Below are 26,323 nucleotides of genomic sequence, written 5' to 3'. Positions count from 1 at the left end.
AAACAGGTTAAACGAGTGGGCAAAAAAGTGGCAGTTGGAATATAATGTGGGAAAATGTGAGGTTATGCACATTGGTAGGAAGAATAGAGGAGCCAAATATTATTTAAATAGAGAAAGACTGCAGAAGGCTGCAGGGCAGAGGGTTTTGGGAGTCCTTGTATGTTAACTTTTTGGGATTCATGCACAAGTTCAACAGGTAATAGGGCAAGGCAAATGGAATGCTGGTCTTAATTTCAAAGGGAATGGAGTATAAAAATAGAGAAGTCTTGCTCAAACTATACAAGGTACTAGTTAGACCACACCTAGAATACTGTGAACAGTTTTGTTTCCCTTATCTAAGGAAAGACATAGTGGCACTGGAGGCAGTCCTCAGAAGGTTCACTAGATTGATTCCAGGTATAGAGGGATTTTCTTGAGAGGTGATTGAGTCACCTGGGACTGTACTCATTGGAGTTTAGAAGAATGAGAGGCGACCTTATTGAAACATAAGATTCTTGGGGGGGCTTGACAGGGTAGATGCTGAGAGTCTCCTCTACATTGGAGAGGCCAAACGCAGACTGGGTGACCACTTTGCAGAACACCTTCGGTCTGTCCGCAAGCATGACCCAGACCTTCCTGTCGTTTGCAATTTCAACACCCCATGCTGCTCTCATGCCCACATGTCCGTCCTTGGCCTGCTGCAATGTTCCACTGAAGCCCAACGCAAAGTGGAGGAACAGCGCCTCATCTTCTAATTAGGCACTTATACAGCCTTCCAGACTTAACTTTTGATTCAACAACTTCAGACCATGAACTCTCTCTTCTCCATCCTCACCCCTTTTATCATCCTTTTTTTCAATATTCATTTTTATTTTTAATCCACTTATTTTTATTTATTTTCATTTTTATTCATTGTTTTATTCCCACCTTGTATCCCATCTTCAATCTTTTTCCCACCACTGTCCCCTCCCCCACAAGGGCCATCTGTCACTTGTTCATGTTGTTCTTTCTGGAGTGCTTACCCTTGTCCTGCTATTATCACATTCTGCTTTCTGACCTCAATGCCACCATCAGCACCTCCTCTAGCCATTACCACTATCATTAACACTTCTTTGTCCATGACATCTCTGGCAATCTCTTCTTTGCCTCAACCTATCACTGGCTTTCTAGCGAGCTTGACCTGCTCTACCACCCTCTCCCCCCCCAAAACAGCATAAATTTCATCACATCTTTACTTCTATTTAACTCTGAAGAAGTCATACAGACTCGAAATGTTAATTGTTTTTTTCTATCCACATATGCTGTTAGACCTGCTGAATTTTTTCAGCATCTTCTGTTTTTGTTTTAGATGCTGAGAGGTTGTTTCCCCTTGTGGAAGAGTCTAGGACCAGAAGGCATAATCTCAGAGTAATGGGTCGCCCATTTAAAACAGAGATGAGGAGGAATTTCTTCTCTCAGGGGTAATTAATCTGTGGAATTCTTTAGCGCAGAGGGCTGTAGAATATGCTTAATGACCCAGCTTAAAGGCAGAGTAGACAGATTTTTAATCAGTAAGGGAATCATGGGTTACAGGGAAAAGGTAGGAAAACGGAGTTGAGGATTATCAGGTTGGCTACGATCTCATTGAATGGTGGAGAAGACTCGATGGGCCGAATGGCCTACTTCTGCTCCTACTTCTTATGGTCTTATGATAATCAGACACAAATCATTAAGTTTCTTTATTTTAAAAGACACATAAACATAACAGGTTACTAATTCTAATCTTCTTACTTCATTTAACTTCATACTTCTTCTTGTGGAAAAAAACCATACTGCCTTGTGTTGGTTGGTGGACTAAATACAAAATAATTCTGTCTTGGTATCAAAGGAAACCACAATTTACAGATGTGTGCATGCGCAGTGGGGTGTGAGGGATACCAGTTTTCTGCAATAAATTGTCTTAGCTGACTATCCTGACTGACTGGGAGAACTCTTTCTTTTGCACCTCTGTTCAAAGGAGGTAGGGGGGCATCCTTCCAATGTTTTCCCTATTCAGTGAGTCACATCATGGATATTCATATACCCTCTGAAACGGTGCTTCAAATCAAAAGATGATTCAGACAGTCAGCATTAGCTTACTGCACTGAAACTCAGCCAGGTTGGCTGTGAATCCCAGATACAAGAACTCGTGAGGGGCTTCGGCAAAGAGATGTGTTGCCTCCCGTCATGTTAACTTTCCCTTTATGATATCCTAACACCTCATTCCAAACTAGAGTTCCTTTCCCTTCCTCCCTTTTTTGCCATAAAGTTATCTAATACCTTGGTGTTGGATCTTGCACAAGGAAGCCTTCCTTTGCTCTCAAAAGAAAACAATTGACTGTTTACATGTTAGGAGTTTAACCTGTACTGGAAATTTAAAGCCATTGAAGAAAGGCAAAAAAAATTAAAGTACCCTTCTCAGCACAGTCCAAGAGGTTTGTGTTCAGGTTGAAGTTGACATTGATCAGAACCACTGGTACTGAGATCATATCATCAGAAGCCACCTGTACTTTCCAAACATTTCAGATTTTGATCCATTCAAAATTATAATACCCACTTGAGAGAACTTCCCAGTGTACAGCATTAATGTTGAATACAATAATCACTAGGGGAGTCGACACAATTATTTCTGAAAATGAGGACTGCAATAGTTCAGAAATGCTCTGATTCTTGAGGTCCTCTTTTCCAATACTAACCAACACATGAAAGATGTCGAGCAAGGTCAGAGATGGTGGATAACTTGAGAATTTAATTAATCTAATCTCTCATCTACCATGTACTCACATGGCTTGCAGCTTCTTTATGGAAGCACTGAGCAAAAGCCTTAGGGGAAAAAAAGCAATGTAAATTTAGTTACTTCACAAAGCCTCCCTCAGGAAGCAGAGTGAACCTAGTCATGATTCATGTCCAGTGATGGCTTCTCTCTTACTAAGTCAGAAAAATAATCACCCAGGAACACTAAGTTTTTGGAACACACACAATGCTGAAACAAACCCCAAATACATATTACAGTACCAAGTGTCAGTTGTGGCTCAGTTTGTAGCATTCTTGCCTGAGTCACAAGGCTCCAGGTTCAAATCCCACTCCAGTGCTTCAGCACAAAATTCAAGGCCGACACACTTGTGTAGTACCCAAGAGGCACTGCACTGTCGCAGGTGAAACATTAAAGTGAGGCCCCATTTGTTCACTCGGGTGGATATAGGAGACTCCATGGCACTATTTCGAAGAACAAAAGAGTTAGCCCAGTGCCCCGGTCAATATTTATCCCTCAATCAAGCATCACGAAAAACAGATTACCAAGCCACTATCACAGTGCTGTTTGTGCTGTGTGCAAACTAGCTACTGCATTTCCTACATTACAATAGTAACTACACTTAAAAAGTAGTTTACTGGCTGTAAACTGATTTGAGCAGGGTGGTGGTCAGGAATAATACTACATAAATGCAAGTTCTTTTTAATAAAATCATGTCAGGGTAGCTTTATTACTGTAATCAACTCTCTAATAAACAATATATAAATGGTTCCATTTTTTCCATTTTCTCTCCCATCATCTATTTTTAAAATTGTTCCTAATATATATCATTTCACACTTAATAGAAGTATACTTGTTGCTAAGATCCAGCTTGGCCTGTTCTCTTACTCATCTATCTGGTCTAATTTGGCCACCTCAGTCAGTACAATCGCTCCCTTTCCACAGCTAAGTCCTCAAACTACTGCAAAATTATTCTGGACTTCACAGGTAACTTCAAATTCCATTTAATCTTCAGCAACCCCTATTTTTAACTTCCCTCTATATTCACCAAAAACAAATTGACAGGCTTCAAGCTAAAAAAGCCAAAACCATTCATGCAGGCACTTCTGCTAATCCCATCTCCCTCACTGCACTGTCAACAGCCTTCTCATGCCCATAAAGACCACTAAATGTTGCAAATATATCCAAATTAAAAGACAGAAACAGGACCCAACTGGTCTTGCAGCAGAATCTAAAATCAAGGGTTATAAATGGGGAGACAATCACTAATAAATCCAACAAAGAATTCAGGAGAAATTTCTTTACCCAGTATGGTTAGAATGTGGCAAACAGAATAGATGCATTAATGAGAAGTCAGATAAACAAATGCAGAAAGTTAAAGGTTATACTGTAGAAAGCAATAAGATTTTAGATTGCTCTAGCAACAAGCTGGCACACACACTGGGCCAATAACCTTCTGTGCTGCACATCTCCATTTCCACCTTACTCTATTCTCAGGCACAGTCCTCACTTTCAAATCATTAACTAATTAACTCCTCCATTCTTTCCAATTACTGCCAAATCTCTAAAAATTTTCTCTCGACCCAAAATCCTCAAAATGAATGTTTGCATTTTCACCCCTAATATTCCCAGATCAAGATTCTCAAATGTAAGTCACCTCTCCCCCAGTACTGAGACTGCCTTAACCAAAGTCACAAGAGATACTCTGCATGCTCATAACCATGATTTATTTCTCTTCTCACTCTGCGTCGCATTCAACTTACACTAACCACTCCATCAATCAATTTTGAAACAGTTCTCTCTCAATGTGCTATTTGTACATCACAAGGATTACACTGACCAATCCGCCACTCAAATTGGGGACAGTTCTCTCTCACTGTGCTATTTGTACATCACAAGCATTACACCTCCAAAAAGGTTTTCTTCTCTCAGGCTGAGCGAGAGTCTCCCAGATCTCCAACATTTACAGGCTTCCTCAGATTCCTCGCAATTTCGTATGCAAGCAAGAGGTCAGCTACAAAACATATGCTGATGATGCTCATCTTTATTGCCAAGGCCAAAAACCAATTGCAAGGCTGTTGTGTCACTCTCCAAAAGCATGTCTGACAATAAGGACAAGGTGAGACAATTTTCTCCAGCTAAATATCGGTAAAGCCAAAGTTTTTGCCACCAGCTACATGCCTCTTGTCGCTTAATGCTCAATATTACATTTATCCACATGAAAGGGATAAGCAATCCCAAAAGATTAATAATAACTAACTATAACATCTTGTGCCGATAACAGCATGCTGTCCAAACCATATCATTCAGGCCAAATCTCAAATTTATTTACAAGCCTTAGAATTACAAAGAAGCAAAAGGAATACAACACATTATCAGCAACAAAATGCTTATCATACACAGCACAATGTTTTAAGGAAGTGTTCAAATCTTCAATCTTTCTTGGAAACTTTTAACGAACTCAGATGAGCACAAGATGGACCCTTCTTCATATCATGGAGCATCATCTCTGCTGTGATGTGGAAACAAAAAAAAACTGAAGCAGATACACCAGATTAGGAAAAGCTGCTGCAATTACACCATTCTCAACACTAAAGAGCGAAGCAATTCTTTCATACAAAATGTGATGCTTCTTTAGCAACAGACATATAGATGGCTTATTTGTTAAATATTTTCTACTAAAGTGGATGCAATGTGAATGGATCATGAGAAAACATGAACAGAATCTTTTTGATTGTCCCACGAGCTGTTTACTTGGTCTGGTGCAAAACAGTCAATTCTGGAGCAACATCCTTAATGGTTGCAGCAATCACACACACACAGTTCAGTCTCAGAGCAAATAGTTTTTCCCTGTCCTTTATCGTGTGCCCTTTATTTAACATTTTCAATTTTTTTTAAAAGAACAGCAAGTTTAGATACAGGTGAATCATTTCACAGGACAGCAGAGCTCCTTTAAGCAGGGTGTTACAGTGTTCCCCAGAGCTCAGAATCTTTGACCATACATTTTTAATGAATTGGACGAAGAAATAGAGAAATTTATATCCAAGTCTGCAGGTAACACTAAATTAGGAGGAACAGCAAGTGGTACAGGAAGTTGCAAAGGGACATGGACAAATTAAGTGAGTAAGCTAAACTATGGCACACGAAATTTATTGTGGGTAAATGTGAGGTCATCTACTTTGGACGCAAAAAAGATAAATCAGAAACCACCGCCCCACCCCCGTAAAGACAAGTGAGAAATTAGAACCTGTAGAGAAGCAGAGATTTGGAAGGTGGTGTACATAAATCATTTAATGGCGGTGGACAAGATCTATAATCAATCAAAAAGCCTAATGAGTGTTGGCCTTTAGCTCATGGGGAGTGGAATACAATGGTGCAGAAGTGATACTTTTGTGAGGCTTTAGCTGTACAGAGGCTTGAGCTGTACAGAGGCTTGGTCAGATCCCTTCTGAAGTACCGAGCTCCAATTTGGGTGCAACATCTCAGAAATGATATATAGGCCTTGGGAAAGGTGCAGTGCAGTGCAAATTCATCATAATGAGATGCAGTGCAGTGCAAATTCACCATAATGATGTCTTGTAATTTAATCCTTTAAATCAAGGTAAGTTGCATAAACTTGTGAACAGAGGTGTTTAAAATGTTAAAAGGGTTCAATAGGGGTATATACAAAGGAATTATTTCCTCTGGACAAGGAACATAATCTTTAAACATCAGAGTTAGGCCTTTGAGGAGCAAAATCAGGAGGCACTTTAAAAAAAAATACATACGAGGGGCATCAGAAATCTGGAATTCCCTCCCCTAAACACTATGAATGCTGGGACAATTAGAGATTCAAAATGGAGATCAATAGATTTTTGTCAAGGAAGCACATCAAGGGAAATGGAGCAAAGGCAGAAAATGGAGTTGAGCTACAGATCAGCCATGACATATTTCAATGGCAGAGCAGGCTGAAGAAATGGAATATTCTGTTCTATTGACAAGTCAAAGTTGTGAGTTCAAGTTCCACTCTGGACACGAGCACAAAAGCAGACATGGCAATTCTTACAAATTTATCAAAGAGACAAGATTAAGCAAATTTAAGCCTGACTCCTAATCCTGCAATACTATCTGGCCCAGCACCTCACTCTACCGCTAGTAATTCACTGGAGTATGTAACCAGGAATATTTCTCCTTGAAGCACACATGCGACACCCACCCCTACCACCTCATTCGGGAATTGAAAATGAATGGCGGGAAGGATGGCAGCTGACCAGGCAAGTAAAGAGCCAACTGCATTCCACAGTCTAACATGATGCCCATGTTTCTCCATTACCCTTCCTCCCTCATCGGACATCAAGTTCACATATCGCTGATAACTGGGTACCATAGCTGATCAAATAGCTATGACAGTCCCAAAAGAAAACAGGATCAGCTCCTGTCAAGCCTTGTCTCGATTCCTTCCCCCCACCCACCACTTTGCAATTCTTAAAGTAGCATGGCACCATATGCCACATGGTGTAGGAGGCACATTATGCAACAAGCATTACTACAGCTGCAGGCTACACAAGGAGTTTTTTGTTGCTTTTTCCCCCCAAACAAATAGACATTGGGGTCTTCCAATCAAACAAAAGTGCCTTTTCTTAATAGAGGAGCAGAACAAATAAAGAACCAAACTATAACACAAAGGGAAACTTATTAAATATTATCAACCTTGTCCAGCTACCACCCCATCACTAATATTGTAACCAATGTCTCCTTTAAATGTTTTCCTCGCCACATATGGTCTGTTCATTTGAATGCGCAGGGCCTTTAAATCTTACCATGCAGCACCTTAAAGGGGACAGTTTAGAAGCAGCATGCTTAGTACCTTCTAGGTTGCTGCGCAGCCACACACATAAGCAAATTTACTGCAATCCAAACTGAGCTGCTTAGCAACATGTTGATAACAGGTAGAATTTACATTTCCCTTAAAAGCATTTTCAGTTGTACTAATATAATTTTTCTAAAGGGTTCTGACCTGCTGGAAATTAAATTTGTTATTAATGAGGTCTAGAAAGCATCAAACCCTATTGTTTTATGTTTGGGGGAAAAACCCAACTCAATTTGTATTCCAAAGCTCCTGATTTAAGTTTGTTCCTTGAATTATAGGACAGTGCAGTTGTCATTCCTGCACTTTAGCGTGTATTGCGGGAGCCCTGTCACAGATGCAATCTTCCATTATTAAACCAATACTACTCTCTCAAAAATATTCTAACAGCATGGGAATTCTCACTAGTACCAATCATCATCTCACACCAGCAGCTAAAATAAATTATCTGGTCATTATCACGTTGCTATTTGTGTCACCTTAACTGTATGCAGATTAGTTACCACATTTCCTACATTGACTACAGTTCAAAAAAGCTGTTAAGCACTTGGCACGTCCTGAGATCACTGAGGGCGCTATACAAAAGCACACGGCATAGGTGGGAAGTGTTTTATCTCAACATTCAGGTACAATACAATTTTACCTGGAAAACAAAGCAAGGGCTCAAGCGCCCATCAGTTCACAGGTAGTAAAATAAATAACCATGCTGCAGTTTCAGGATCTCAACAGATCTCTGGCCTAAGCAGAAAGCCTGATGATGATCACCAGATCTCCAAGAAAACACAGTTTGTACTTGTTCATACTTCTAAACTAAAGCTGCGTGTGGAGGTTAAAACATTTCTCTAAATATGCACGTCCCCTTTAACCACTGGGACAGCGCCTTCAATCGGCGCCCTCCAACTTCTCTGGCCTTTGGCGGCGAAGATGGGGGGGGGGGGGGAGAAAGGAAGCCGCCGCTGCCACAAAATCGAGGCCGAGGCCTCAAGGCCCAGATACACAAACCCAGTTAAAATTAATGAGGAATCAGGCGGACAACACAATCGACCCCGGGCCCAATCTTCATCCAGGAGAGAAAAGCAGTGACTTTCCCCGATCCACGGTTCGGGCATCGAATCATCCCCCGCATCCCTGACCAGTTCCTCCCTCCTTCCCCCCTTATCACCCACTGACTGACTAACCTGCTGCGAAGCCCCGGCCTGCTCTCCCCGCCGCCAGGAACCTCCCCTTTAACTGCCGGCCCTCCCGCTTTGTCTCCGCTTCAGCCGCCGTGACGTGGCGCCCATTTAAAGGCACCTGGTGACTAACTTCTTTAATATTTTGCCGACAAAAAACACTAATCTTAGCGCGAAGAGATTACATGAAATGCTCCCAACAACTCCCTCAGGGTGGGCTGCAATAGAGACAGCGTACGGTTTAAGTAAAAACAAAATATGCTGGAAAAACTCAGCAGGTTTGACAGCATCTGTGGAGAAACAAACAGATTTAACATTTTGAGTCCAAGGTGGACTTCATTAGAACTGAAGAGGGGTAGGAATGTGAGGGTTTTAAACTGTTGAAAAGTGGGGGGGGGGGGGGGGTGCAGGTGGTGCTAAAGGGAAGCTCAGGGATAGGTTAGAGGGCATGGGAGATTAAATGACAAAGATGTCATGGAACTAAAAGCAAAGAGAGTGGTAAAGGAATAAAGCATTGGTCCAGAGTAGATGTGAATAGCTGTCTGAAAACAAAACATGAGAAGATGATAGACTGACACTGGGGCAAAAATACAAAATGGAGAAGAGTTCATAATCTGAAGTTGTTGGACACAATTTTGAGTCCAGAAGGTTGTAATCGGAAGATGGAGTGCTGTTCCTGCAGCTGGCATTGGGCTGCACAGGAACATTGCAGCAGGCTGAGGACAGAAATGTTACCATCAGAACAAGGCAGCGAATTGAAATGGCAAGCAACTGGAAGGTCAGGGTCCTGCTTGTGGATTGAACAGAGCTGTTCTGCAAAGCATTAACCAATCTGTGTTTGGACTCCCCATTGTTTAAATAAAACTGTTGTCAAATCCTAAAGTACACATGCCTGCTTAAATCTAAATGTGATCACCAATTCAGAAGCAGGATTGGGAATTTGCACTTATGCATCGATACTGAGGACATCCCAAAGCTTTTTACAACCCATGCATTACTTTTGAAATATAATTGTTACTGTTACGTAAATACATCAGCTAACTCGTATAAAACAAAATGTAAAAATCAGTGAATAAGCAGTTAATTAGTTTTCATGGCATTGAGTTAAAAGAGGAATGTTTGGTAGAGCATGAGGAGAATTCTTAATTCTTTTTCAAAAAGTGCCACCTGTACATCCATCTGACCTGACAAAACAGGCATCGGTTCAACATTTTATCCAAAAGACTACACATTCTGCAATGTGGTATTCCCTCAGAGCTTCACTGCACATTATAAAAGCGACTATACTTCAAAAAATACTTCATTTTAAAGTATTTTGGGATGTCCTGAGCTATGGAAGGTGCAATATGAACGTAGTTCTGTTTTGAAGTAACAGATAGGTTATGTGTTCAAGCTCTGCAGTGGAGTTTGCACCCTCAATCTACTGTATCAAAGGAAAGAATTCTATGAATCTACTTAGGAATCACTAGCGGTCATAGACATCAACATTATGCCCATGCACAGTGACAGAGTTATAAGTGGATTAAAATCCCATATTCTGGAGAGCTATGTCGACTGCTGTCTGAAACACTTAAAATTTCAATCTTTTGATTTAACTGAAAATACATCCAGTCTACCAATTAGCAAAATTCGAATATTGAGCTTTTCCAGGCTGAGGCAAGATGTTATCAGAAACAAAAACAGAAAATGCTGGGAAAACTCTGCAGGTCTAACAGCATCTGTGGAGAGAAATAAAAAAAACAGAGTTAACGTTTTGAGTCCATATAACTCTTCTTTAGAGCAGAGCTTGGTGCCTCACTTATCCACATTGAAGAAAGAAAGTCTTCATTTTTATAGCACTTTTTATGATCACCAGGCATTTCAAAGCGCTTTGCAGCCAATGAAGTATTCCTGAAATATAGTCACTGTTGTAATGTAGGAAACACTGCAGCCAATTTGTGCACAGTGAGCTCGCACAAACAGCCATGTGATAATCACCAGGTAATCTTTTTTTGCGATGATGATTGAGGGATAAATATTGGCCAAGGCATGAGGGATTCCACTCCTGCTTTTCCTTGAAATAGTGCCATAGGATCTTCTATCTCTGTGAGAGGGTAAACAAGGCCTCAGTTCAACACCTTATCTGAAAGACAGCACCTTTGACAGTGCAGCATTCTCTCGTACTGCACAGGAGTGTCAGTCTAGATTTTTGTGCTCAAGTCCTGGAGTGGGACCTGAACACACCACCATGTGACTCAGGCAAGAGTGCTACTATTTGAGCCACGGCTAACATAACACATGATCAAAATTTTTAGGGGTTTTGACATAGCAAGTAAGATGTTAGGATGAAATTATTTTCTCTGGCAAATGGTCAGTAACCATAGTTTATAGATTTAAAATAATTGATAAATGAACAAAAGCGGAAAGGAGGAGTAATCTCTTCACAAAGGGCTGTTGAGATTTGGAATGCAATACCAAAAAGGGTGTGGAATTGGATTCCATAGGAACTTTCAAAAGGCAATTGGTCATGTATTTGAAGAAGGCTAATTTTTAGGGTTATGGGAAAAAGCTGGGGTTCAGGACTGCTTGTCCTAATTGGACTGCTGTTTCAAACAGCTGGTATAAATTTGGCAGGCTGAATGGCCTCCTTCTGTACTATAAGCTTTGATGATTCTATTCTATGGTTTCCACTAAGGTTAATAGGTAAAAAATTTCCTGTGATTAACTAGCCAGTTTCCTGAAAGACAAAACAATTTAAAGTACTGATTTAACTGCGCTGCAGATGCAGGCTGGGCAGCAAGTTCCAGCAACAACCACCCCAACATCAAGCAAGAGAAGGGCAATCATCTCAGTTCATTAAATGCCTGATGTTGAATGATGTTGGGTGTTACACCTCCTAAGTTATCCCTATGCTAGCAAATCAAGCAAATGTCAGTTATTACCCCAACACGTTGTAACTAGACTGTTAAAAACATTGTATTAGTGAGAGGAAACTATACAGTGTTAGATACAATTGTGACTCAACATCTCTGAATGCCCAGAAACATAATTGTTATTAAATTGAATGTAATAAATCATGGATATTCCCAATTTCTTCATGCACAATTTCTGTCTCTAGACCCGCTGCAACATAATACAGATCCTTTGGACATTAAAGGGATAAATAGGTCCCCACCTTTAGCCAAATCAATAATTGGACAGATGGTGGATGGTGAGCGGATCAGTTTTGCAAGGATCATGGCTTAATTTGCTTTTTTGATGGTGAATTGTTATCAGATCCCTCAATAATCAACCCCTCTACATAATGAAACACAAGGAAATAATTTTTATTTTGTAAATCTGTACTACTGTTCTTTTCTCAATACCATTTCTCGAGTCTACCTGTGGCTTTAATAAGAACTTAAGGTTTTTATGTACAGACTCACACACAGCCAATTTTCAATGGAAACATCTGGCTTCAAGGGTGCAAGTAACTGGAGCGGGGTGGGCCATTCAGTCTGTTCTATCATTCAGTTAGATCACTGTTAATCTGTACTTTAACACCATTTACCTGACTTGGTTTCATAGCCCTTAAAACCCTTGCCTAATACAAATCTTATTCCAGATTTCCATTACCCTTTATGTGTAAAAAGTGCTTCCAGACATCATTCCATACAGCTTAGTACTAAATTTAAGGTTATTGTTCAGGACTCTCCCATCAAAGGAAATAGTTTATCTCTATCTACCCTATCAACTCCTTAAATACGTCAAACATTTAACACACTGTCCCCACTATTTTAGTTGTTAATCCAGTAGGAGCTGCAGAAGGATACATTTGATCCAGGGATGTGTTAAACATTTGAATGAGAACCACCTACAGAAATTTCTACCACTGAGTATTTAAAATCTATTTTGCAACCTCACACTACTGACTTGTGGGTTATGGCAATAGGCCTTGGTTCAATCCCAGGTCTGGATCAAGTTAGCTGATCTCAGTTTAGGGAGGTTATGATTGGTCTCAGTCAGGCTGGGACAGAGTAAGATCAAATTGCCTCAGGGTTTCCACATTTAAATACTGTCCAGCATCTTCTTCTAGAACGTGCTGGGTTAGGACCAGATAATTCCTGTCCTGTTTTGTTCATTCCACTTTGAATATCCTGCCAACAATCTCAAAGAATGGCCAGTAGATGCTCTTGGGACTATCCTCCAGGAAATAGTCCATACTCTTGGGTGAGGAGGAATTGAGAAACTAAGTGGACAAAAAGAAACAATACAGTTGATTATCATCAAGCACCCACCAATTCTAGCAATTTTTGTAGCAGCTGTAAGATTGAACACAAAGGAGTTTATCGCCTTTCTCCACTGAAGGTCATTGCCGTTCAACAAGTGCAAAAAGGCATAGATGATTGAATAAAGGCAGGACAGTGTGTAGGTGACAATCTGTGACCTGAGCTTTGTTTTATTCGCAACCGCAGTTCATTTAAAAAAAAACTTTAAAACTGCCACCTCCATGTCACACACGCAGATAATGATGGAAAAACTGATATAACAAAATTTCTGGATAATCCATTCAAAAATCAATGGTTCATTCCAAATGCAGCCAAGTGGCTGCCTTGCCCCAGCGCCTTACTCCCATTCAATGTCACATATTAATAAGTACAGGTACCAAGGAAAAGCCATCAATGTTTTAGAGTTACTTTGAATTAGTACACCCTGTAATTCTAAGTTACTGGCTGCCATGATTGTAAGATCTGATAAGATGATGGTCAGGAAAATCTGCCAAGGTTTGCAGGGTCTGGCAGAGTTCATTTCATTTACACAGCCCAGGTGGGTGTCTACTGGCAGTAAGGTGCATCTCATGAGCATGCCATACTGGAGAGGACAAGAATCCATGGATAGTGCTGGGCAGGCTGGGACCTGCCACACACAGGTCCTGGCCTAATTTGCACCTCTTCTGCCAGAATCATAGTGGGAATGCACTGGTACGGTCAAGAAACTCCCGCCACTACATCCATTTAGTATCTGTTTGTCAAATCCTCAATCCAAACTGATCCCCCCCATATTCTCACATAAACATACATTCACTTATACATACACAATCACATGCATTCACATATCTTGTCTCACAAAAACACATTTATTTATATTTCATTATGCTGTTAGAATGCCAGCACAATAACAGAATCCCATTCTCCACTTATTCCACAATTCTCATTCAGTGGTCATTAGAAATATAGGGCTGAATTTTCTTGGCCAATTGGGGGTCAGGGTGAAAGGACTGGAAATATGGCCAGGGAAGGCATTAGGAGAGGAGACCGATGTCTCCAGATGTTTTCCTGCCGCGATGGCATATTGCTGGTGGCGGGAGCCTCAGCAATGCAGCTGCCCACAGGGCATCTAATTAAACCACTGTAGGTCCCAAGAAGGACCACATCCCGCCCTGTCAGCAATTTTCCCACATCAAGAGGGCATTCTGCAGCTTGGAGAGACCGCCAGGTAAATACTATGAGCCTCCCAGAGGATGCCCAGGTTGGAGGCCCTTAATAGCAGCTCCATGGCCTATGAAGGGTCCCCCTGGCAGCAATGGCCGCTGTTCCTTGAAGGTAACAATCCTGATTGCTGCCCGGCTTTTTAAAACAGACTTAGCAGACTTAGAGAGTGCCTCGGCACTGAGGCACCCTCTCCTTCATGCTGCAGCCTCAGCAGTGGCCACCTGTAACCATGACACTGCTGAGAATGTCAAACAGCCACCACCAGAAAAATGTCACCCAGAGGTCCCACCGCCTGTGGGAACAGGCATTGGCTCCCACTTTCGGCCCCAGTGGCGGGACTTCCACCACAATGGTAAAATTTAACACAACAGTTAATGCATGATATTTGACACCATAGTGGTGCATATAGAATTCACACAAGTTTGAAAACCTAGTTAGAATTTCCTGATGTTATTTTCCCTTGACTCACAAGCAAGAAAATCGTGAACAGCAGAAAATTCATACTTTCGTACTTGCATTATGGGTATATATACACAAAATGTCAAAACATTTAATTAAATGCAGATGTTTTCAATTCAATATCTTGTGGCTGGAATAGGGACCACAACCTTCTGACTCAAGAGGGTGGAATCTGCCCAGTCCCAGGGAGGCAGGAGCAGGAGCAAAACTCACGCATCAGGTTAGCCACCTGACACATTTCTACCTCCAAGCAATCTTGCCTGAGGCAGGGTCAACGTGGCAGCGGTTACCCAGCCAGCAGCAGGTAGCCATTTAGGTAAATTAAGGGGTCAATAGAGGGCAAGTTGCTGATACTGCTGGGATCTTCCTGGGCTGAATCTAGATATCCGCAGTAATTTAGAGGCAGCCTCCCAGAGGCAGGCAGGAGGGCCATCGGGTTGTCCCATCACTGGCACCACAAATGTACCCACAAAAGCACAAAGGCCGCTTTGGCCTTAACCCTTCTTTGTAAGGGAGTTTCCCCTCCACAATGATGGCCCTATGAATTGTAGGCCATCTGCTTTTCAAATATTACTCAGTCTTCTGAATGTGCCTCCATTTAGAGATGCCCTCACATTCCTCTACCTGCCTCAGCTGTGTCCACTCCGCTAGTGGGGCTGCCATCCATCCAGTGCTCCAAGCACTTGTACTGGATCTCCTACCTTGGGAGTCTGCTCGCCATCCTTAATTAGACAGTGATGTCGAGGTGGCCTGTTAATTGAAATAGTCCCGATGTTTGAAATTTTTCAAGGTATTCAAGATTTCAAACAGAGTCATGAATGCTACCAGCTGAACCACAGAAATGTTTTTTTTTAAGTATTCATTCATGAGATGTGGGCATTGCTGCTAGGTCAACATTTATTGCCCATCCCTAATTGCCCTTGAGAAGGTGGTGATGAGCTGCCTTCTTGAACCGCTGCAGTCCATGTGGTGTAGGTACACCCACAGTGCTGTTAAGGAGGGAGTTCCAGTATTTTGACCCAGCAACAGTGAAGGAACAGCGATATATTTCAAAGTCAGGATGGTGAGTGGCCTGGAGGGGAACTTGCAGGTGGTGGTGTTCCCATCTATCTGTTGCCCTTTTCCTTCTAGATGGTAATGGTTGTGAGTTTGGAAGGCGCTGTCTAAGGAGACTTGGTGAGTTTTTGCAGTGTATCTTGTAGTTGGTACACACTGCTGCCACTGTGCATCAGTGGTGGAGAGAGTGAATGTTTATGGATGGGGTGCCAATGAAGTGGCTGCTTTGTCCTGGATGGCGTTAAGCTTCTTCAGTGTTGTTGAAGCTGCACTCATCAGGCAAGTGTAAAGTATTCCATCACACTCCTGACATGTGCCTTGTAATAAAAACAAAAAAACTGCGGATGCTAGAAATCCAAAACAAAAACAGAATTACCTGGAAAAACTCAGCAGGTCTGGCCCCCCCCCCCACCACACACCTTAAACCAGCTTATATTTCAACTCTTTCTTGGACTCGAACTCAAGTCCTGTCGAAGGGTCATGTGGACTCGAAACGTCAACTCTTTTCTTCTCCGCCGATGCTGCCAGACCTGCTGAGTTTTTCCAGGTAATTCTGTTTTTGTTATGTGCCTTGTAATGGTGGACAGGCTTTGGGGAGTCAGAAGGTGAGTTACTTGTTGCAGGATTCCTAGCCTCTGACCTGCTCTTGTAGACACAGTATTTATCTGGCTAGTCCAGTTCCATTTCTGGTCAATGGTGACACACAGGATGTTGATAGCTGGGGCATTCAGCAATGGTAATGCCATTGAATGTCAATGGGCGATGGTTAGATTCTCTCTTATTGGAGATGGTCATTTGCCTGGTGTGGCGCCAATGTTACTTGCTACATTTTTTTTCATTCACGGGATGTGGGTTTTGCTGGCTGGGCCAGCATTTATTGCCCATCCCCAGTTGCCCTTGAGAAGGTGGTGGTGAGCTGCCTTCTTGAACTACTGCAGTCCATGTGGTGTAGGTATAGCCACAGTGCTGTTAGGGAGTTCCAGGATTTTGACCCAGTGACAGTGAAGGAAGGGCGATATATTTCCAAGTCAGGATGGTGAGTGACTTGGAGAGGAACTTCCAGTTGGTGGTGTTCCTGTCTATCTACTGTCCTTGTCCTTCTAGGTGTTGGTGGTCGTGGGTTTGGAAGGTGCTGTCTAAGGAGCCTTGGTTCAAACCAAGCCTGGATATTGCCCAGGTCTTGCTGCATTTGAACATGGACTGCTTCAGTATCTGAGTTATCACGAATGGTGCTGAACATTGTGCAATCATCAGCGAACATCCCCACTTCCTTCCTTATGATGGAAGGAGGTCATTGATGAAGCAGTTGAAGATGGATGAGCCGAGGACACTACCCTGAGGAACTCCTGCTGTGATGTCCTGGAGCTGAGATGACTGATCTCCAACAACCACAACCATCTTCCTTTGTGCTAGGTATGACTTCAACCAGTGGAGAGTTTTCCCCCAAATACCATTGACTCCAATTTTGCTCGGCTCCTTGATGCCACAATCAGTGAAATCCTGCCTTGATATCAAAGGCTGTCACTCTCACCTCATTTCTGGGGTTCAAACATGGACAAAAGAGCTGAACAAAGGCTGTAATGAGGTCAGCAGCTGAGTGATCTTGATGGAACCCAAACTAACGTCAGTGAGCAGGTTATTGCAAAGCAAGTGCTGCTTGATAGCACTGTTGATACTCCTTCCATCACTTCACTGATGATCAATAGTAGACTGATGGGGTGAGAATTGACCGGGTTGGATTTGTCCTGCTTTTTGTGTACAGGACATACCTGGGCAATTTTCCACATTGCCAGGTAGAGCCAGTGTTGTAGCTGTACTGGAACAGCTTGGCTCAGTGCATGGCAAGTTCTGGAGCACAGGTTTTCAGTACTATTGCTGGATATTGCCAGGGCCCATCATCTTTGCAGTATCCAGTACCTTCAGCCGTTTCTTGATATCACATGGAGTGAATCGAATTGGCTGAAGATTGGCTTTTTTGATGCTGGGAACCTCCAGAAGAGGCCGAGTTGGGTTATCCACTTGGCACTTCTGGCTGAAGATTGTAGCAAATGTTTCAGCCTTATCTTCCGCACTGAGGATGAGGATATTTGTGGAGTCTCCTCCTCCAGTGAATTGTTTAATTGTCCACCACCATTCATGACTGGATATGGCAGGACTGCGAAGCTTAGATCTGATCCATTGGTTGCGGGATTGTTTAGCCCCATCTGTCACTTGCTGCTTACACTGTTTGGCGCGCAAGTAGTCCTGTGTTATAGCTTCACCACGTTGACATCTCATTTTTAGGCATGCCTGGTGCTGCTCCTGGTTTGCCCTCTTGCACTCTTCATTGAACCAGGGTTGATCCCCTGACTTGGTGGTAATGGTAGAGTGGGGGATATGGCGGGCCATGTGGTTACAGGTTGTGGTTGAATACAATTCTGCTGCTGCTGATGGACAACATCACTTCAAAGATGCCCGGTCTTGAGCTAGATCTGCATGAAATTTATCCCATTTAGCAGTGGTAGTGCCACATGACACGATAAGGGGCATCCTCAATGTGAAGACGGGGCTTCATCTCCACAAGGGCTGTGCGGTGGTCCTACAAATACTGTCATAGACAGGTGCATCTGCTGCAGGCAGATTGGTGAGGATGAGATCAAGTATGTTTTTCCCTCTTGTTGGTTCACTCGCTACCTGTTACAGACCCAGTATAGCAGCCATGTCCTTTAGGACTCGGCTAGCTCTGTCAGTAGTGGTGCTACCGTGCCATCTTGGTGATGAACATTGAAGTCCCCCACCCAGAGTACATTCTGTACCCTTGCCACCCTCTGTACTTCGTCTAAGTGATGTTCAACATGGAGGAGCACTGATTCATCAGCTGAGGGTGAGGCAGTATGTGGTAAGCAGCAGGAGGTTTCCTTGCCCATGTTTGACCTAATGCCAAGAGACATCATCAGGTCCAGAGTTGATGTTGAGGACTCCCAGGGCAACTCCCTTCCAACTGTATACCACAATGCCACAACCTCTGCTCGGTCTGTCCTGCCAGGGATGGTGATAGCAGTGTCTGACACATCATCTCTAAGGTATGATTCCGTGAATTCAACCATGTCAGTCTGTTGCTTGACCAGTCTGTGAGACAGCTCTCCCAATTTTGGCACAAGCCGCCCCCAGGTGTTAGTAAGGAGGACTTTGCCAGGTTGGCAGGGCTGGGTGTGCTGGTGTTGCTTCCAGTGCCTAGGTCGATGCCAAGTGGTCCATCCGGTTTCATTCCTTTTAGGTTTTGTGGTGGTTTGATACAACTGAGTGGCTTTCTAGGCCATTTCAGAGGACATTTAAGAGTCAACCACATTGCTATGGATCTGGAGTCACATGTAGGTCAGATTAGGTAAGGACAGTGGATTTCCTTAAGATAAAAGCAAAATACTGCGGATGCTGGAAATCTGAAACAAAAACAGAAAATGCTGGAAAGACTCAGCAGGTCTAATAGCATCTGTGGAGAGAAAGGCAGAGTTAACGTTTCAAGTCCGTATGACTCTTCTTCAGAGGCAGATTTCCTTCCCTACAGAGCTTTGGTGAATCAACAATGGTTTCATGGTCATCATTAGACTTTTAATTCCAGGTTTTCATTAATTGAATTCAAATTCCACCATCTGCCGTGGGGGAATTTGAACCCAGGACTCTGGAGCGTTACCCTGGGTCTCTGGATTACTAGTCCAGTGTCAATACCACTACACTCACCATGTCACTCTGTAATACTTCCATTTCCCTCAAGAGCCAATGATCTGCACTGTGTGCTCTGAGGAGTACAATAGGTGGAAAACAGTACAAAGTGCTACTGTAGTTTGATTATATTTGCAGTCATTAATTTTATTAATTAATTTTTTCTGCTACTCACCTTTATAAGGCAATGGAGCAGCAGTTAGGAACCTTTAGTTCTCTTTTAATTAATTGCAATTTTTAGAACAAATTCCATATGCTTTATACAGCAGATTGGAAGGACATTGTTTAACAATAGCGAAAGCCAGCATGCAAATAAATATTTTTGATTTTGGCACTGGATGCTCAAGGTTGTAGCATCTTCTATTCCACAGCCATTATATCATTCTAATATCTATGTGAGATGGGATTACAGAGGCAGTGACAGCATCAATATGGAACTGTTTAAGTGACCCAAAGCACAGAATAGTGGTGAACTGTTGTTCTTCAGACCAGGTGAAAATAAACAGTGGTGCACCCCAGGGCTTTGTCTTTTCTGATATATATAAACAATCCAGGCTTGGGTATACAGGATATAATTTCAAAGTTTGCAGGAATCTCATAAACTGTGAGGAGGATAGTAGCAAACTTCAGGAGAACATAGTCTAGTGAAATTCATCTGCATGGCAGATGAAATTTAACAGAGAAGTATGACATGGTGCAATTTGGTATGAAAAATACAGAGAGGCAATATAAACTAATTGGTACAATTTAAAGAGAGTGCAAGAACAGACACGTTGGGAATTTATGTACAGAAGTCTTTGACAGTGACAAGACAAGCTGATAAGGCTGTAAAAATGGTCACATGGGGCCAGTTTTTCAATTGGAGTTGGGAATTCAACACCTGGATGTGTTCCAGGTCACAACCCCGGGCCCGATATGTGTCGTTACCACGACGTGATTTTTAAATGTAAATGGCCTAATTGTACAAGAGGCAAGCTCGGCACCGTGAGTGGCACTGAGCACCTCCAGGACACAACCTTTTGAAAATTCAATCCTGGTCTACATAGGCCCCTCAAAAATCTAGGAGATGTTAATTGGCATCAGAAAGCTTCCCCGATCCATCCCTTGGAAAATCCAAGACTATCCCAAAGATGTCAGAAACTGGAGACAACCACCAGGACCCCAATTTTCAATGTCCACCCACAATGGGTCCTAATACTGCCTCCTATTGAAAATCCCAGCCATGGTATCCTTGGCTTTATAAATAGAGGTATAGAGTACATAAGCAAGTAAATTATACCACCCCTTTACAAATCATGAGATAAGCCTCACCTGGAGTATTATGTACATTTCTGGGCACTACACTTTAGAAAGGGTGTCAAGGCCTCAGAGAGGGTGGAAAGGAGATTTACAAGAATGATACCAGGGATATGGGATTTCAGATTCATGGAGAGACTAGAGAAGTTGGAGGTATTCTCCTCAGAGAAGAACAAGTTAAGAGGAGTTTTAATAGAGGTATTGATGGAATAAATAAGGAGAAATTGTTTCTACTTGCAGAGGACACAGGATTAAAGTAATTAGCAAACGAGCTAGAGGCATGATGAGGAGAATTTATTTTACGCATCAGGTTATTATGATCTGGAATGCACTGCCTGAAAGGACAGTGGAACAGATTCAACCATAACAGGAATTGGATATATTCATGAAGGGAAGAAGTTAGTAGGGCTATGGGAAAAGAAGAGGTTGGGACTAACTGAATAGCTCTTTCAAAGAATTGGCACAGGTAAAATGGTCTAAATGTCTCCTGTGCCATAAGATTTTATGGTATGATTATAGGATTCAATGTATAATATATGACAAATAGCTTGCATCCAACACATCTCTCACACTGCTGTTACATTCCAAATGTCACCCAATAGACACCACGTATCAAATATGATTCTTTGTTACAGATGGAAACAATCTTGAAAAAATGAGAGAGAAAGCCAGACCTTTCATGACTGGTTCTTTTGACCTGGAGCCAGAAATTTACCAAGTTAATTGCCTTCTTTGACCTTAACAAATTCCGAGCATTTTGACAGTTTATGCAAAACTAGCGCCCCACACAGATCCGTAGCCATAAAGGGATAGGCTCCATTAAATAGAGGTCCAACTTACAGCTAAACATTACAACCATGTTTAGATCACACAGGAGATCTGCTAGTCATTTGAGTTCTGCCTTTCATTGGATGAACCGTGTTACAAAATCAGGTGGCAGTAATTATGACAGCAAAATGGCTGTCATGATATCATAGTGAAGTTACAGGCTATACATGATGCTTCTTGCTGTGTGGTTGGAGGCGTTTATACACGGCAAAGTGTGATAGGTGCTAAGTCACTTCTGTCAACACAGCAAAGGTCAAAAATTGGATAAATCTTCCCTTGAAAGTCTGCATCAAAAGTGTAGATTAAGCTCAACTCATCGGGATTATCCACATTGTAGAATGAGAGTCGCCTTCCCTCATAATCCAGGAACACGCCAATCTTACGCGGCCTCACAAATAGTGAAAGTTGGATTTTGGGATTCTTGTACGCCTCATAAATCTTTCCCTCCTTCACTCCGATCATCCAGACTCCATTCTCTGGAGTTTTATTTAGCTTTCCTTTGCGGGTGGTAGTCCCTTTGATGACACCAAGACGCCACTTCATCTTATCGTTGACAATCACTTGCCAATAGTGCTTGCCCGAGGAAAAACCTTTGTTGGCAAGGATGCAGGTGTTGTAGTCAAATCGCTCCTGTATTATTGACAAGCGCTTGAGGTATGTTCCACATTCTACCCTGGTGCTACTGTTGGTTATAATTAGAATTGGGTGTGCGGTGCTTGGATCCAATTTTAATTCCTCTGGTTCTGAAAGAAATCAGAGAAATAATTCCATAGAATAATCAATATACACGGAGAAAACATCCAGCCTGAATTCAGAAGATGAACATTAAATTCGATTTTATGGATTTACATTTCACCACCAGTTATGCAAATTGAGATATCATGCCTCAATGCCCATCCTTCTGGGGTGCTGAAATGGGGTGCATGTTGGTATATTGTTTTTTTTTAAATTCATCTTTGGAGTACAGCTGGCAAGACCAACATTTATTGCCTATCCCTAGTTGCATCTGAGAAGAAGGTGATGGGTCTTTCTCTTGAACTGCTGCAGAAATTAGGAAGGCAAATGGCATGTTGGCCTTTATTACTAGGAGTATCTTGCTACAGTTGTGTGCTGCATCAAGCTGTGCGTAGACCCTCGGTATGCAAACATCAAGTGTCACTACATGCTTAGGTTCTACCTGTCCCCGGTGTTGCGAAGGATGGGTCTGGCCATGTTGCCGCGGAACGCTCCAAGTAGTTGGACCATGCTGTACCACCTGTCCCTCGTGAAAAAATTTATGCAGAGAAACACCTTTGACCACAAGTCCATCAGGCAGTGGTCAGCATGGAACATCTTAGAGGCCCTGCGGGAAATGGAGAGGGTGGATCCTGTGGGATGGTTCCCCGAGCAGACTGTCAAAGTCATTTGGCAGAATGCCTCATTGCCGAACTTTCCAACAAGCACCAAGATGTAGCTTGGCTGGTGGTGAGAAAGGCCCTCCCTGTCAGATCCTTCCAACAGGAGTCTCACCCCCTCGAGGATCATCAGCTCGGTGAAAGACGCTCTTTGGTCTGCCCAAAACTTGTTGGTCTTCCAAAACAAAGAGTTGTCCCTGACCGAGTGTTGCAGACTGGCACATTCCAAGGTCCAGGACTACGTGCTGAGGGACACGCCAAAGCTTGGGGCAGCTGCCGCAAAGGCACAATGGGGAAAGGTTGCTGTCTAAGACCTTTCTGCCACAGTGCACCAAGGGGCTAGGAACTGTTGAGAGCCCCTCAGGCTATACAGCTCAAAATGAATGTATGCAGTGAATACTAATTGTATTATAATTGTATTGAAGCACCTCAGAGTGCAACATGATGTATGTTGATAACTCCAATACCATTGTCTAATTGTCTGCATTGACCATATTGAAATGATTGTAATATTCATTGATTGTATTGATGCACCTTGTGATCCATATGTAAACTTGAATCTGATTGTACTTTTGTGATGGTGATTTTGAAATGTTTTGAAATGTTCTTCCAGATATTTTATGAATAAAGTACATTTTTCAAAAAAAAACCTTGCTACAATTGTATGCGGCTTTGATGAGACAGCACCTGGAGTAGTGTATAGTTTTCTTCTCCATATTTAAGAAAGGACATACTTGCTTTGGAGGTGGTACAGAGAAGGTTCACTAGATTGGTTCATGGAATTTTTTTAATACATTCATGGGATGTGGGCTTGCTGGCTGGACCAGCATTTATTGCCCATCCCCAGTTGCCCTTGAGAAGGTGGTGGTGAACTGCCTTCTTGAACCGCTGCAATCCATGTGGTGTAGGTACACCCACAGTGCTGTTAAGAAGGGAGTTCCAGGATTTTGACCCAGTGACAGTGAAGGAACGGTGATATATTTCCAAGTCAGGCTGATGAGTGACTTGGAGGAGAACTTCCAGGTGGTGGTGTTCCCATCTATCTGCTGCCCTTGTCCTAGATTATAGTGGTCGGGGGTTTGGAAGGTGCTGTTGAAGGAACCTTGGTGAATTCCTGCAATGCATCTTGTAGATGGTACACACTGCTGCTATTGTGCGTCGGTGGTGGAGGGAGTGAATGTTTGTGGATGTGGTGCCAATCAAGTGGGCTGCTTTGTCCTGGACATTTGTCAAGCTTCTTGAATGTTTTGGAAGCTGCACTCATCCAGGCAAGTGGGGAGTATTCCATCACATTCCTGACTTGTGCTTTGTAGATGGTGGACAGGTTTTGGGGAGTCAGGAGGTGGGTTACTCATCGCACGATTCCTAGCCTCTGACATTCTATTGTAGCCACAATACTTATATGGCTAGACAGTTCAGTTTCTGGTCAATGGTAACCCCCAGGATGTTGATAATGGGGTGTTCAGCGATGGTAGTGCCATTGAACATCAAGGGGCAATGATTGGATTCTCTCTTGTTGGAGATGGTTATTGCCTGACACTTATACGGCGTGAATGTTACTTGCCACTTGTTATCCCAAGCCTAGATATTGTCCAGGTCTTGCTGTATTTGGACATGGACTGCTTCAGTATCTAAGGAGTCGTGAACAGTGCTGAACATTATGCAATCATCAGTGAACATCCCCACTTCTGACATAATGATGGAAGGAAGGTCATTGGTGAAGCAGCTGAAGATGGTTGGGCTGAGGACACCACCCTGAGGAACTCCTGCAGTTATGTCCTGGAGCTAAGATGACTGATCGCCAATAACCACAACTTTTGTGCTAGGTGTGACTCCAACCAGTGGAGAGTTTTCCCCCTCATTCCCATTGACTCCAGTTTTGCTAGGGCTCCTGATGCCACACTCAGTCAAATGCAGCCTTGATATCAAGGGCAGTCACTCTCACCTCACCTCGGGAGATCAGCTCTTTTGTCCATGTTTGAACCAAGGCTGTAATGAGGTTAGGAGCTGAGTGGCCCTGGCAGAACCCAAACTGAGCATCAGCGAGCAGGTTATAGCTAAGCAAGTGCCACTTGATAGCACTATTGATGACCCCTTCCATTACTTTACTGATGATGGAGAGTAGACTGATGGGACAGTAATTGGCCAGGTTGGATTTGTCCTGCTTTTTGTGTAAGAACATACCTGGGCAGGTAGATGCCAGTATTGTAGCTGTACTGGAACAGCTTGACTAGGGGCGCGGCAAGTTCTGGAGCATAAGTCTTTGGTATTATTGCCAGAATATTGTCAGGGCCCATAGCCTTTGCAGTATTCAGTGCCTTCAGCGGTTTCTTGATATCACGTGGAGTGAATCGAATTGGCTGAAGACTAACATCTATGATGCTGGAGACCTCCGGAGGAGGCCGAGATGGATCATCCACTCGGCACTTCTGGCTGAAGATTGTAGCAAATGTTTCACCAGTTTTTTTTGCACTGATGTACTGGGCTCCTCCATGATTGAGGATGGGGATATTTATGGAGCCTCCTCCTCCGGTGAGCTGTTTAATTGTCCACCATCATTCACGACTGGATGTGGCAGGACTGCAGAGCTTAGATCTCATCCGTTGATAGAATTCTCTGTCTATCACTTACTGCTAATGCTGTTTAGTATGCAAATAGTCCGGCGTTATAGCCTCACCAGGCTGACACCTCATTTTAAGATATGCCTGGTGCTGCTCCTGGCACATCCTCCTACACTGTTCATTGAACCAGGGTTGATCACTTGGCTTGATGATAATGTTAGAGTGGGGGTTATGCAGGGCCATGAAGTTACAGATTATGTTCCAGTACAATTCTACTGTTGCTGATGGCCCACAGTGCCTCATGGATGCCCAGTCCTGAGTTGCTAGATCTACTCAAAATCTATCTCCGGGGTGTCCAATGATGACAGGCTGAGTAAATTGGGCTGATACTGTCTGGAGAATGAGAGGTGAACTCATTGAAACATACAAGACTCTGAAGGGCCTTTACAGGGTAGACACTGATTGATTGTTTCTTCTGACTGGGGACTCTGATAGGGGCAGCACAGTATCAGCTTAAGGGGTCAATCATTTAGGACTGAGATGAGGAGAAAATTCTTTACAGAGGATTGTGAATCTTTGGAATTCTCCATCCCAGAGAGTTATAAGGGCTTCAATGTTGAGTATATTTAAGGCAGAGAGATGGATTTTTGGTCTCTCAGGAAATCAAGGGATATGGATATTGGGCAGAAAGTGGCACAGAGGCAGATGATCAGTCTTGATCATTTTGAATGGTGGAGCAGGTTCAAGGGACCCAATTGTCTACTCTTGCTTTTATTTCTTATGTTCTTATCAGCCCATGTAGTGAAGGTGCAC

The 26,323-nt window shown here is 42.8% G+C and overlaps 2 protein-coding genes across 13 annotated transcripts in view; both read right to left on the bottom strand.

The window, feature by feature from the left end:
- Positions 1 to 8,831, bottom strand: part of lig3 (ligase III, DNA, ATP-dependent) — a 73,742-nt gene extending 64,911 nt beyond the window's left edge. For 4 of the 12 annotated variants that reach the window (XR_005944173.1, XM_041196965.1, XM_041196966.1 and 1 more), the window contains exon 1: positions 3,013 to 3,213. The gene's annotated coding sequence lies outside the window, so the exon portion shown is untranslated. The other 8 variants (XM_041196962.1, XM_041196959.1, XM_041196961.1 and 5 more) reach the window with 8 other exon arrangements.
- An 11,645-nt stretch (positions 8,832 to 20,476) lies between these two features.
- Positions 20,477 to 26,323, bottom strand: part of LOC121283313 (E3 ubiquitin-protein ligase TRIM50-like) — a 36,644-nt gene continuing 30,797 nt past the window's right edge. The window contains exon 6 of the mRNA XM_041197760.1: positions 20,477 to 22,298. Within this exon, the coding sequence (XP_041053694.1) occupies positions 21,754 to 22,298 (545 nt within the window). The 3' untranslated portion in view covers positions 20,477 to 21,753. The remainder of the gene's footprint in view (positions 22,299 to 26,323) is intronic.

The sequence above is a fragment of the Carcharodon carcharias genome, chromosome 10, assembly GCF_017639515.1.
Source record: "Carcharodon carcharias isolate sCarCar2 chromosome 10, sCarCar2.pri, whole genome shotgun sequence".
NCBI classification, from domain to species: domain Eukaryota; kingdom Metazoa; phylum Chordata; class Chondrichthyes; order Lamniformes; family Lamnidae; genus Carcharodon; species Carcharodon carcharias.
Note: the sequence above shows the minus strand (reverse complement) of the source record. Positions and strands in the feature narration are given on the sequence as shown.